The sequence below is a fragment of the Catharus ustulatus genome, chromosome Z (assembly GCF_009819885.2).
Source record: "Catharus ustulatus isolate bCatUst1 chromosome Z, bCatUst1.pri.v2, whole genome shotgun sequence".
NCBI classification, from domain to species: Eukaryota; Metazoa; Chordata; class Aves; order Passeriformes; family Turdidae; genus Catharus; species Catharus ustulatus.
The window spans coordinates 37,256,955-37,271,785 of record NC_046262.2 but is presented as its reverse complement, the minus strand read 5'-3'; the positions used below and the strand labels follow the sequence as shown (position 1 = coordinate 37,271,785).

Here is a 14,831-nt window from a genome sequence, read left to right as displayed (position 1 = left end):
GGTGAAATATTGGAAGCTGTAGTCCAGGTAGGATTTCAGTAGTGCCAGCAGTACTGTAGCAATTTTACATGCTATTACAGGACCACTAGCATTCACCTTGTCAAGCTTGAGTTCATTGTATTCAGATATATATTTATTTGTCTCATTTTCGATCTCATAAATTGGATGGAACTCTAGCTTTTTCCTGGTATCTGCCTTGAGCAGAGGAGAGTGGAGAGTGTCCAAGGTGGAGAGGATTGGTCTGTTCATGTGCCCAGACACAAGAAAGCAGAAGAGACAGGCAGAGTATCTGTTAACCTGGAGCAGATTATGGCCACTATGATTAAGATAAAGGTCGTTTTGAAGTTTCATTTTCTAAAAATAACCTGTGCTGAGCGTTTTGGACAAACTAAATGTATGGCTGAACTTGATAAACATTAATAAAAGCATGAAAGTTTTAGAAAATAGCTTAATATTTAAACTATGGGGAAGACATTCTAATGTAAAAATTCTGTTTCTAAAATTGTTTGCAGATTATTTTGGCAGATTGGTTACAGGGTTGTATGTCCACTTATTATGATTTTGATCTTGCAAACTCCTTTTAAAACAGGTGGAGGTATTAATTAATACCATGTTTCTTGTTGAGAATTCCATGCTATCTAAAATACTTGGATTTTCAGCTCAAAGCTGGTTCCTAAACAGAGTGTTATGTCATAACTAATTTCCCCTCTTTCCCCTTAAAACCTTGGCTAAGATAAAATGCAAATTAAACTTTACTAAATATGAATTTCAGCACTTTTTTTTTTTTGCCTTTTTTAATATTTAGGATAGAAATGTGCTTGCTGCTTCCAAATTGGGGGAAGAGAGGGATGTGAGTTTAAATCAATCTTGCCACTGAAACTTTTTTTTTGCAGAGCAGTGGTAAGGCTTTGTCTAGAATGGGAACGGTGTTTGGTTCTTCTGCTGCTGTTCTTTGTTAGCAGCCAGAGATGCTGTGGCAGGCAGTAGCTGCCCAAAACAAGCTATAGGTGCTGAACTTGCTCGTCGGGCTGCAAAATAAGTATCCAGCTAGCTTTTTTGGGACATGAGCAGAGTTGTCCTCAGACAGCACAATACAATGCAGTGTATATAGTGTGGTGGGTTAAAGGGGTGGGGCTAGATTAAGAATAAACAAATAAATGTGAAAATCCACTGTAGATTCTCAGTAATTAACCAACCTTCTGCCTTATCCTTCCCAAACTATGTGCTGTACGTTGTTCTTCTGGGGATGATGATACCACTGGGAACAGCAGCAGCAGTTGCAGGCTCAGCATCTCTCCCATGGTCATGGACCTCCAGTGCCTCTAACGCCGCATCCATCAGGACTTCAGCCTCCAGGAATCCCTCCACTTGGAAGCAGTGCTGGCCTTCTTGCCCTCTCCAGTGCTTTGGGTGGGCAGTCTCACTTGGCAATAAAAGATGACAAGAAGCATCACGATGCAGACCACCACAGAGGTGAGAGGCATGGCAGGCCTGATTAGGACATTGTCAAATTTGCACATTGCTGCAAATGTGCATCTCTAAAGAATTCAAGTTATATAGAATGAGAAAAAATTGTTGGCAAACTTTTAAATGTCTGCATATAAACTACAGAAGCAATATGCAGCTTGGTTTTTTTCAATATTTTAAAGGGGATCACTAGGTGTCACCTGCTCTGTACTTTTCAGGGCCTTTTGACATCCTGGTTAAATGCTCAGTTGTAATAGCAGTGACCTGCACCAAATGGTGGAAAATTGTTAAACTGCATAATGGTGATTTTTTTCAAAGAAAATAATGTTGTTAAATGGGTGGGTGGGAAGGTAGGGGGAACAAGAAGTTACATTTTTAAGTGAATGTGTTCAAACAAAAGATTTAGATAATTGCATCTGTTACTTTAGTTTCATAAGCCTAAATTCTAATACTTAGTTAAATATTGGGCAAAATTGCACTTGACTAATTTTTGAAAAGAAAATAGTTTATTCTGTCATGAAATAAAACTAGGCTTTGTGTATGGTTAAGCTGTAAATCATGTTTACAAAATACTGTAATTTTCAGGAAATCACTGTATTAGGAATGTGCAATGACTTATATAAATAAAAGCCATTTTAAAACTGTTTGTGGCTTGTGTTCTAATTTTTCCCCCCTTTTTTATTTCTGTTCTTGCCTCTGTGTCTGAACGGGCATGTCTGTCCATTTCTTGGTTACTGCGGGAGTAGACAGAGAGCCAGGCACAGTAAGTACCAACATTCCTGCCAATGTTTCCATTCCCAGTAATGTAATTATCAGATGTTGTGCTGTTTGTCTGTTTTGTCTTCCTTTTAGTTATTTTCCTGATACAAAGTGTGTGTGTTTTCTGTTGTGATATGTCTTGGTTTATGCAGAACACCAGATAATTTGTTTGATGGACTGCATGAAGGAGTTTTGTTTCTGAGCAGAATGCTTTTAGGTAAACTTGAACTTTTTCTTATTGGAGGCAGAAAGGGGGCATGTAGCTGCAAATGAAAAAGAGCATTACAAATACAGTATTTTTAGCCCAGAGTTAAGATTTTTAATCTCTAGGATTTTCAGGAATTAGAGTTGGAGAACAGGTGAGAAATTAAAGTGTGAGAATTTTAAATGTGTCATGACGGTCTTTGGCCCTAGGAGGCTTTTTTAACTGCATCTGTTTAAGCCATACTAATGTCATTACTGCTTATTTTGTGCTTCAGGTATTACTCCTACAGCAATACTTTTTTCCCCATAGAAATAAGCTGTAATAGAATTGGCCTTTTCAGAAAAGCCCTCTAAAGAACTACTTGCTGCTTTTCATGCTGCTTTGTTTTGAGTGATATTGCTGTTTTAATCTGTTAGAGATGGTGATGTGCAACTGAATGTCAATTCAAATAACAAAGCTTATTGTGCTTGTTTATGTCAGCCCTGAATTTTGTTCCTTTCCTCAATTAGAAAAGATAAGAACTAGGAAAAGTTATTTGACAGATAGCTGTACAGTACTAAATTTCTAACTTTTATTGCTGCATATGTAATATATATACAAGGCCTGCTTGACAGTTATGTACTGTAAACTATCTCGTGTCTTTTGCAGCAGCATTTTAGTTTTTGGTTACTAAGCAAGAAGCATTCATTTCAGGTTGCTTAATTTTATTAATGGCAGCGTATCTGCAGAAACACCTTTAATCTCGTTTTTTATGAAGTCTCTGACTTATTTAGGACTTTTTGCTGTGTTTGGGACATACTTCTTTGAGTGCTGATAGTTGACTGCAGGAATCCCTGGCCATTGATGGCTTTTTTTAATTCGGTTGTTGTTTTCTGTTCTTGTCCTGGTCCCAGCTTCCCCTGCCCTGTCCATCATGTAATTTGGTCACGAGTTTGAGTTCAAAATCAGATGCTTAGCATTGTGAAATTTGGACTCTGAATTCATCTTGTAGCTGAGAATAGTTCTTGCCTATGGAAGGAGAACCATCAAAAATTAAACCTGGCTTTTGTGTCATGGAAGAGAGTTTCAGGATCACTTGCTTAGTTTACTGTAGAGGTAAATTTTACTTAAACTATTTAAAATTGATGCTTCTGTTACTTCTGTATCCATATGTCTAACTGATGATTGCTTTATTATCTGAAGCAGACTGTTTTTATGCTGGGTTTATCAGAAATTAACCTTTAAATAATTTGAGGCTTTAGGCTTTATATCATAATGGAATTTTGCCATGTGGATATATTGAGTTTTGGATACTCTGGTCATTCTAGTTTCTTTTTGGACTCAGTGTAGGATAGTACTGTGTAGCTAACTTAAACTTTAATACCTGAATACAGGTGAACTTGAACTTAGAATTGTTTAAATACAGTGTTACATCAAAATCATGATTTAACAGTAATGGATACCTTCAGTGAAAGAATAATTCAAAATTCAATTCAATAATTCAATTAAGTTCAACTCTGTGGCCAAAATGATCAACTGGGAATTACAGGCTTGTTAAACTTCTCTAATTCTTTTGTATTTTTAATGGATTTTTTAAAATATAAAATACATTTTTAAGGATAATAGGAAATGGATCTCACCTACACAAGGGATAGCAGCATGTCTGGTTATGTGTGGTTGAAATCGCTTTATAACGTCTGGATCATCAAGATAAAATCAATTTTGATTTCAGAATAACATTTTAAAACTAATGGTGCTGTTAAAAATCATGACAGGCATGCTTTCTCATCCAAGACACCAAACCCCATACTGTTTGTAAGTTACCAAAATTCACCATGATGTTCGGTATTACTGTGCAGATCTACATCAGATTCCCATCAAATATGTCTAGCATGACCATTGAGCACTATCAGTAGAAGCTAACAGCTTGAAATGTTGAAGTTTGAAAAGTTAAAATTTAGTGCTTGTCTATGGGGTTTTAAATTGAGTTTTTGTGACATAACATTGAGTTAAAACATATTGTGACAGATTGGAATATATTAATTTTATAATTAGATTTGGATTTTTTTAAGTCTTCTTAAATAAATAAGCAGTCACAAACTTTTATGTACTGTATGTCTAGAAATACACCAAAATTATTGAAATCTTTGTATTTATAAGTTAATATAAAGGCATGGTTTCATTATTTTTATTTTGACCAGTGTAACTGATTTTGTTATATCTAAATAGCAAGGGCTACATTTTTCTTTCATATATATGCTCAAGTTCCTGAAAGTAAAATGGAGAAAAGTTTATTTGTAAATGCATGTTTGTGTAATGTGTAGCAAATAAGATAGTAATAAGGTGTACTTACTACAGGAATGCTAAAACTGTTTTGTCAGATTTGAATTGCATGCCTATGTAGGTAATGACTGATGTATCTCTAACCATCCAAACTGGGTCCTGTTATTGTGCAAATGCAGGCATCCCTCCTAATGTGGCAAATTCTGGCTACAGATAGTGAAGCCAGCCTGAGAAAGCAAGTTTTGCAACTGAAACAGAAAGCTTTAAGAGAGATCAGTATAAAAGCATGTTGATGTCCTCTTTATTTTCTTTAGGAAACATACTTGCAGTATTTTTGCAAAACTTGTTGTAGATGTTCATTTATCACTTGTCTTCCCACTTATCTAGTATCCTGTTTGGACAGCACAGAAATGCACTCTGTTGTAACAGTAGTGGCTTTTAGACAGTGAAATCTTACTTCATTGTGTTCTTAGGATTTATATTAGTTGTTGTTTATCTTTTGTCCTCATGAAAAACACTGAGTTTATTTTCTAAGACTTAGGAAGTATTCATAAATTTTCCTGGACATCTTTTTGCCTTCATTGTGGAGCATAAAGGTTGCTATTGTTTTGAAAAGCAAATGGTCTTTTCCTACAGCAGAAAAATATCCTGTGCCATGAGCTCTCTATCCTGTTCTTGATCTCCCAGTCTTGCAGAAGGGGGGCCATGAACAACTGAATGCTAGTTTTTGGAAGATATTATGTGAAAGCTTCTTTTGTTTTGTGTTTTAATTCTTTTAATGGGAGGAGAAAATTCATAAAAGTAGTTATATGGAAGTTTAGGGTACTGATCAGCCTAGCACAAGTATGTTTCTTGGACATTTTGAAGAAAGAATGACTCCAGACTACTGCAGAGGTGGTGGCTTATATGTAAGAGCTGTGAGTTGCTATGTTGCAGTTTAGTTTGTAGCTAATGGAAGGCAGCATTAAGTTTGATGACAAAGCACAATGGGATAGAGGTGATCTGGTAAGAATTTTTATGCGTACCTCGATTTTAACAAACATTAGCTTGAAAATACTGAAATGAACCTATTTGTTGTTAATGTCTGATGTCTTCTGATGAAAATCAATATAACTTAAAATGGTGCTTAAAAAGAGGGTGAAGTCAAGTAGTTTTCCATCAGGAGTAATTTGACACCAAACCTACTGACTTCATAAGTCAGCTTTTGGGGTCTTGACGTGCATGTTTGCAATAAGCATATTGAACAAATTGAAGTTAATGATTGTGGAGTGGAATAGCTTTGAGTGCAATCTTCTTTTGTCTGTCTGGGGGATACTAAAGTCCATCTTCCATCATCTACTGTATTCCTGTCAGTGAGTCCTAACAAAGAGCAGCTGATGTTTTGGGTGATGTTGTTAACTTGATTCTGTTTTGCCTACTCAGGAAGGAATTGCACCTGTTCCTGTGTCCTTGTGCATATCTGTGGGTAGCACTTGTGTGTGGTGCAGCGGCAGGGCAGACATCCCAGACATGGTTAGATAAAATAAACACAGAAGCTCTACTGGGCAAAGCAGGCAAGCCCAAGTTGTTAGCTGTGGTAACTGTCTATGGTGGCTGTTCTTGGCATGGATGTACAGCAAGTCAGGGAATGACCAAGCACAGAACAAGCCTACATATGTGCATATCTGTGGGGGAAAGGGGAGTGAGAGGACTAGAGCTCAGCGCTAGAGATCTGAATTGAGATCAGATATAGTTGAACCATGTGCACAGATGTAATGTAAATGCTGTTATTTAGTTGCTGTAATGATCAGAATAAAGTCAGTTGTCAGTTGTGTATGTACTACTTATGAATTGTCTGTACTGTATTTTAAGTGGGATAATGGGATAAATGAGATACTGTGTGCTCTCAGCCTGTACCTCTGGCACACGTAGTTGGGGTTTGGAAGTGGTTCCCGAGGGGAGCAGTATGGCAGTCAAAGAGGTGCATTTGAATAATGTGCATTATATTCCTAGCAGGGGACCTGCCTTCCTTCAGTTCATCACGACTAGGTTTTTGTTTTGCATTTAGCTTCTGGTGGTGTCAGTATTTGACTTCTGCTGGCAGAAGAGTTACTTGAGGATCACAAGTGGCCTGTTGTACAGAGTTTATGCGGTCTGGTAATTCTGACAGGAAGCAGTGCTACATTAACCTTTTTATTTTCTTTAGGGACTTAATTGAAGAAAAGTGCTTTATGTGTATAAAGCAAATGATTGAAAGAGAAGGAAAACACATAAAACTGATTTTGATCACTTGCTCTTATCTGGGCTTCATAATTTGCAATTTCAAATTACCAATGCAATTAAGGATTACCAATGCAATCCTTAAAAAATTGAACTCTTAAGTATGAAAGAAATATCCTCAGTCATGTGTCTAATCTGTTGAAATTAAAACAAAATAAAAATTTGTGCCATACAGTTTCTCTTTAAGATATAAACTATACTTGTATACATCTTTTTGCCCTCTCTGCATAAACTGATTATTATAAAAGATCTATCCCATCTGAAAATCTCTGTAAAATTATTTAAAAAAATATAGCCATAATAAAAATTATTGTCCCACTTTTGCAAATAAGTCTGTTGTTAGTAGACCTAGTTAGGAGAACTAAAGAGAATACTCTTTAAAAGAGAAGATAATGAGACTCTAATATTGTGAAGCTGTTGCTTCTGGCTGACCCTGTTTGATAGTAGACATACAGCAAATAAAAACTCTGCCAGAGCTGAAATAGAGAAAGATGTCTTTTAGTATGCAGTTCCCTGTACCTTAACACTTACAAGGAAGAGAGATATCAATAGCCCAAGGCTTATATCATCTCTTTACCAGTGCTTGTTAGTATTTTAATTTATTCACTTTTTTCAGTGTTCTAGATTTACGATTAGCACTACTTCTAAATATTTTCACATTGTAAAATGAGATTTTACGTATTGGGTAGTTTGAATTATGGACCTAGCTTACAGTAGCAAGCTGTTTTTTCTTTATCTGATTTTAGTCACAGTTGTTAGAACTTTTTTCAACTTCTGTGGGAAACAAAACAGGAACTTTTTAATTTTTGAGTTTACTGCTAGAATTTTGCCATAAAAAGAGCACAATCTTTTTTGCAATTTCTGATGCAACTGTTGGGAAATGAGCTGCTTCTAGCATGGATGCTCTGATCACAGAGAACAGTAGTTTAAATTAATGCAGTAGGTTATAGAAAGGTGATGTAAATATGACCATTGGGCATAGGTTTTGCAGAATAGGCTTGTGATATAATTGCATGTTCATGTGAGGAAACATCAGTCTTTTGGGGAAAAAACAAATCTAATAATCTTTGTTTGGCATTTAGGACACACTGAGCGCTAGGATTTCCTACATTGTTTCACAGTTTTGAAATTCTACAAGACAAATACTATGAAATATTGTCTGTATTGTCTAGGTAGACCTAATAAGAAAAAACAAACAAACAAAACAACCCTCCCCAAAAACCAGCGATCGTAGTTATGCCTATAGGTTGTCAAATTTTGCAAGCTGTAACTCCAAATAGCAGGTTTGGTAATTTTTTTCCAGATGTTGCCTCTTTGCCACCTTTCTGCTATTCATAATTTTTTTTCTATAATTAAAGCAAGGAGCTGACTTTATTCTCTACTGCACTTATTTAATTGTTTTAATCTAAACTCTTCTGCAGTAAAATAGGTATTTTAAATTATTTTTATTAAGGAAAGTATCTCTTAACTAAATGACTTTCTTCCTGAAGAGGAAAACATCTTTTGTCAAGTTTGAATTGACTCCTTGCTTCTTAAGGTGTTTCTGCTACTACAAACACGATGGATTCAACATTAAGATGTTGAAAATTAGTCTTAATGGTTTTCAGACTAGTGAATCCCTGAATTTGTGTGCATCTGGAAGGAAATAAGGGGTTAAATTCCGAATGTATTTGTCAAGGCAATTAGTTCAATGATCCAACAAGCCCACCTTTTAGCTACAAAACATTTCGGTAAAGATGTTATTTTGAGCTTCTTTATACTGAATTTCAATAGACCCTCCTATATGCTTTATGTAAGCCCTTTGGCATTTGTTTAGCTTGAATAGTCATGAATAAAAGACCTTAGAGTTGGCTTTAAAGTGCAGCTTCTGAATTAGGAAAAAGAGGATTCAGATTGCCTTATGTACCCTGCTTCCTTGTCCTTCTCCTTGGGGCTAAACATTTGTGTCTGAGCAAAACTACCTTGATGTCTTCAGGTTTTAAAGGGGAAGCTATTCAGTGCACAATTCACTGGCTATTTGTATATGTTTATGATACATTACAAGTAAATATCTCTGTCTCTTGGGAAGATCTAAATATGTCGTTTGAGGGCTTACACTGAAGTACATGTTGGTATTAGACTTCTCTTGAGAGAGATACGTGTGTGGATGTAAGTGCATGTTTACTTATATATTTATGTGAGCCTATATTTATTTATCTAAGCATGTACTTGGCTTTTAGGATCTAGGCTTACCAGGTCTTTGTGAAAGGAGGTTTTTTTCTCAACCCATTCAGTATTGTTCACAGCATTAACACATCAGTGAACAAATTGCCCTCTTGCATATGCTAATCCTGCACTTAAAAGAACTCATTGTAACACATTTTAATGCTTTAGCTGGAACTGAGATGGAGATGGGATTTGGGAATCACAGGCATATCAAATTGTCATGTGACTGAAAAATGTCTAAAATGCTCTTTGGGTCAACAGTTTGTACTTAGCATAACTTAGCATGAATGAAAGCAGTCCATGTAGTTTGAGGAAAAGATTAGTCTTTGCTTTTGTCTTTGTGTGTGTGTGTGTGTGTGTGTGTATTGGCCTCAGTTTTTCAGATCAAGTCTGATTAAGCAACACTTTAGCCTTAATTTCACACTAGTAGTGAATGTTATGCTGGGAGTAAAAATATTTGATCTTTGTTTGCAATACATTTGTTGAAGGAACCCAATTGGAGTTTACTCCAGCTAACAATTGATTACTGCATAACCGTATTCAACAAATACTTGTTATTTTAGGCATTGAAGGCAAGCTGCTATTAGTCTGTCCATACCTGTAGGTGTACATACCAAAGTCTCATCAATCTATGATGTTCTAAAAGTGACTGATCAATCAGATTATGTAGTAAATCTCTTTTATTACAAGGAATCTGAATATTAAAAAATAATAAAATCACTGTTACTTGCTCATGAATAAACTGCAAGGCTGCTTCTTCCCCTAAACAATAAATTCAGTTGAATTAATTGGTTAAATAAATGGTGACTGACAAGTGAACTAAACTTTTGATAAGTTCAACAATGAAGAGCCAAGCTTCTTAGAATGCATGAAGCTGTACATGCTTGCCTGGAGGACTTTGTTTTGAATTAAATTGAATTAAAGACTAAGTAGGTATCACATTTCTAAAGCATCTATCGCAAGTGTTCGAATTTTTAAGAATATATGAAGGAATCATAAAAGGAGTTTTTGATTGACCTTGTTTTTTGTCTTTACAGAGTAATTCTCTGTTGGTCCCCGACAGTCTAAGAAGCACAGATAAACGCAGGAATGGCCCTGAATATGCCAATGACATCAAAAAGAGAAAGGTGGATGATAAGGATTCCAGCCACTATGTAAGCAAATCTGTGTCAAGGAAATGATTAATTTATTTGCACATACTGTGCTTGTATGAGGAGTAAAAGAGCTGTGAAGCACAAGGCAACTTTTTTTTGGCTGAAGTAGTACATGAATATATATGCCAGAGAGACACAAGATTCAAACTGTGAGAAGAAAAGTGACTCAGTAGTTTGGGATAGTCCTCAATAGGAGTAGCTGTTTGGGATTCATGTGTGCCCTGGGGCATTTTTCAGAGTTTGAGTGACATTCTTTCTGAACTGCTCTAGAAACTGTAGGTTTGTTTGTAGTGGAGGATTTAATTATTGAGAGGGGTTTGGTAAATTTTAATGATAAGAAGGTATTACGGTGCGGAGTTTTAATTACCATTACAAATTGCATATGTTGTCAGGCTGTACCAGCTTACTGAAGTTTAGTTTTGGCTGATATGGCAATTTCAGCAGAAAGCCAATTGAAGTATTGAAAGTTCAGGGTTTTGTGTTCTGCATTTTTTACTACCTTGCTTGTTTCTTGATTTCAAAGAGACAATGGATGTGAACATCAGAAGGTTCATATAGGCTTTTGACTTCAAGTCTAAATGCTCAGCCAAAACACAGGATGGTACTTGAACAGGCCTAAGAGACTAGGGCTGGTGTGAGAGAGCACTGAAAAGCAAAATTTTAATTTAATAGGACATACTGTACTTTGACATAGTAGTAATGTGGCAAATTATCTGGTTTATGTGATTCACATCACTAATTAGTTCTTGGTTACTGAAACCCAAGAGAAAATTAGGGACCATTTTATTTTCTCAGTATTTGGTAGGGTAATTTTAATTTCTCTCCACTTGGATAATATCTTTGAGCAGGTATTAGATATTTCAGTGCTGTTAGTGGTTTTACAAGTTGTATTTCCACCACTTTCTAATAATAATAATGTTTTGATTACGAAAAGATTTGGCAAACTTCCCCCTGTTACTCCCTTAACTTTAAGGGTTTGATACTCTACTGGCATTTTTCATTTTAAATATTTGGAGGTTAAGCATTCTTAAGATAAACTTGATATAAAAAAGAAGAAAAATCTTAACTTTCTTGGTTTTCTTTTGTTTCTACTGTAAAGAAATGTAAAGGATGCTATTGCACAGTAGAAGCAGTTTTTAATCCACATTTTAAATATATTTCTACCCACTGTTTGGTTGAAATGGATTTTACAGCTAACGACAGCATCAAACTAAACAATGGAGCAAAAGAAGGATATTTGAAAATTCCAGATTTATTGTAATCTTGAAGATGATTTTTTCTTTTTTTTTTTGATGATCCACCAATTGAGCAAATACAGAGCTGCTGATTTTGAGATCATTTTAGATGAATCCCTTATAGGGACAAGGAAATACTGCATTTGTCAAAAGGGGAATAAATGATTTGTAGGACCTGTAGCTTTTGGAATAAGTATGAAAAGCGAATTTTTTTTTCCCTTTTTAACTTTTGACTAATTTTCATATTTTAACTTTTGACTACAGTAATTTCACGATTACAAGCCGCACTGACTATAAGCCGCATCGCCGGATGTTGGCAAACATTTCGTTCTTTGTCCATACACAAGCCGCACCTGAGTATAAGCCGCTCTGTCGTTCGCAGTGAGGACCCGCATGCAACAAAGTTGCCAAATAGTAACAGAATCGTGGGATCGGGGCGAGGGTTTACTGACTCGGCTTGGGCTGTGAGGGCTCGGCCCGCTTGGGGTGGCCCAGCTCGGTGCTGCCACTCAGCGGGGCCGCTCGGGGCTGGCCGCCACCTCTGGGCTCGCTCACCCTGGCCTGGCACTGCCCCACGGTGGCAGGAGGTGACGGGAGCCCGGTGGCACCCATGGCGGTGGTGGCAGGAGGAGAAGGAGCGCCTCCGCTCCTGCAGTGGCAGGCAGGAGGGAGCCCTCTGCCTCCCTCCCGAGCCGCGGGGCTGGCAGCACAGAGCCCCTGCCTCCCCCGGGCTGTGGGGGAGGAGGGAAGGAGGGAGCTCCCCTGCCTCCCTCCCAGTCCTGCGCTGCCAGCAGGGATCCCGGCTCCACCCGCTGCGCAACAGAGTAACCAATGTGTAACAATCGCGTAAAGCCGGGTTTTACTGGCCAGTGCTGGGCTCAGCACCTCGGTTTGCTCTTCTGGGGTTGGAAATACCAGAAAATTATTCACATATTAGCTGCCCCTGAGTGTAAGCCGCATTTCTGGTGTGGGAGCAAAATTTTAGTCAAAATGGTGCGGCTTGTAATCGTGAAATTACTGTCATATTCATATTAGTACCCATGTAATTTCAGTGTGTGACTTTACTAATAAGTGTGATATCAGTAGAAGTTACAGGCGATGCCTTTGATAATTTCAGAAAATTTCTATTTATTAGGATGACAAAGTCAGTGGGTTCACGTAAACATTACTTTGCAACTAATTTTGCCCTTCTCCAGAGGATCATTTCTGTCAAACAAGTGTCCACTCTCCCACACTCTCCCACCTGTTCTAGAACTCTGGGTGCTTCATACTTCTCAAGACGTGGCAGATAACTAGAGCTAAAGCTTTCATGTCCTTCATTTGCACCTGTTGATTGGATAGCTTCCTGAGCAGCAAATACAGTGACCATTCTGTTTCCAGTGGCACTCCTGGATCCCTAATATGTTTGTGATATTTCTTGGAGCAAGATTTATCTGTTAACAGAAAGGAAGGGTTTAAACTATCTGTTGTTTAGGTTTTTTTTTTTTTTTCCAGTTGGATTTTGGGGGTTTTTTGTTGGTTGGTTGGTTTGGGGTGTTTTGGGTGGCTTGTTTTTGTTTTGTTTTTTTAAAACACTGTGGCCTAAAGTGAAAGGAAAGATCTAGTATTATATGTGAAAGCTCAGACAGTTTGGAAGCAAAAGATGGAAGAGAGTTGAGCAATCTTGTATATCTGCTTTGTTTGCATAGAAGCTGTTTAACTAAATGTACTTCTACTGGAAACATCAAACTTGTTCCCGCAAAAATTTAAAGTTTTCACTTACTTGCTTTCTTTGATTCTGAGTAAAGACTTGCTTCTGGTTGAAAGACTCTCTGGTACGGTGGAAATCACTAGACCTCTGTGAATCAGAATGTTTCTGCTGGGGCATCCTGACCTCTGTTGGAGTGAGGGACCAGGAGGCACTAAAGCAACAGCAGTCATTAGTAGGCCAGCTCAGGTGAACATAAATCTAAGTGAAACAGGCAAAATGCAGCTTGAAAAGCTGCAGCAGAACATTTCTGTTTAGGAGCGTCCAAGTATTTTACTTTTCTTGGGCAGAAATGTTGAAATGCCTTGGCATTTCTGAAGTTTTTTCTTTCCAGAACTTTTGATTTCAAAACTTGCCTTTCTGAAAAAAGGGGGAAAATGTTACTACCACTTTAAGGGAGAGGATTCATCAAGCAGGCCAAAAAACTCCATTTTTCTGAGATCTGTTTTTTTGATGTTTTTCCAGGTATGCACAAGCAATACTTTCTCTAAATTAACACAAAAATAGTGTATGAACAGAGTACCTTTCTCTTTTAGGAGTAGTGATAGCACTGTTTACGATGGTAATAAGGAGGGGTTTTGGACCATCTTGCACTGATGGTGAGATTCCCATCTTTCAACCGTTATAGCAGAAAGAAGGTGTTGTTTTTCTGTTTTAATTGTTCTCCCTATTGCTAATCCCTTAATGAAGAGCTGTTTGTTTTTTGTTTGGGAAAAACAAAAAGTGTCTGAGTAGATGCATAGTCTTTCTGTCTGGGCTCTTACTGCACTAATTGAAATGAACACTATATTTATTTATTTTTAATAGGACAGTGATGGGGACAAGAGTGACGATAACTTGGTTGTAGATGTATCCAATGAGGTAACTTTTTTCATTTTTGTAGTCTTGACGTTTGCCCAAAGGTGAAGGGAAAAGTACATTTAGTTGTTAGAAGAAAAATAATCCTCTGTGTGGATATGTTAAAATATTCACAGCTTCTCCTCTTTATTAGTATTGTATCTTCCTCTGAGCTTTATCTAGTTGCCTTCTTAGGTTTTCCTTCTGCTGCTCTGTCTGGGTCTATTTTCCCCACAGTTAACACTCTGACACTTCATAGCTGTTCCGTAGTGTAGAGGGTTGTGGGGAAGTACATGTGGAAGGCTGAGGTTTTCAAACTACTGTCTTCAAATGAAAGAGGAAGATAGTATCTAATATTGTATTTCATAGTGGGACTGTTATTTAAAAAATTACCTTAAAAATTTCCCTGTATTTTAATCTCCTACAATAAAGACATTTTCCAGAAATGTTGTTTTTTTTAGAATTAAGTTAGTTTACAAGATTTTCCAGAGATTGTAGTCCAGTTCCAGAGATTTTTCTCCAGGGCTGAGATTTGATAATGGCATCAAGGTAAAGGGAGGGGTGCTCCCTTTTCTTTGTCTTTTATTTTATATAAGATACAGATCTAGGAAGCCTGAATATGGTAGTGAGGTTCTTCAGGTCTATGAAAATCGCAGGGAGAGAAGCTGGTAGGGAGGTGCCCTCAGAAGCTCGAGGTGCCC

At 37.2% G+C, this 14,831-nt stretch overlaps 1 protein-coding gene across 3 annotated transcripts in view; it reads left to right on the top strand.

The window, feature by feature from the left end:
* Positions 1 to 14,831, top strand: part of TLE1 (TLE family member 1, transcriptional corepressor) — an 85,508-nt gene that overhangs the window by 44,743 nt on the left and 25,934 nt on the right. For 2 of the 3 annotated variants that reach the window (XM_033085461.1, XM_033085460.1), the window contains exons 7-10: positions 1,269 to 1,473; positions 2,214 to 2,230; positions 10,195 to 10,311; positions 14,101 to 14,154. In XM_033085461.1, coding sequence (XP_032941352.1) covers positions 1,269 to 1,473; positions 2,214 to 2,230; positions 10,195 to 10,311; positions 14,101 to 14,154 — 393 coding nt within the window. The remainder of the gene's footprint in view (positions 1 to 1,268; positions 1,474 to 2,213; positions 2,231 to 10,194; positions 10,312 to 14,100; positions 14,155 to 14,831) is intronic. The other variant, XM_033085462.1, reaches the window with a different exon arrangement.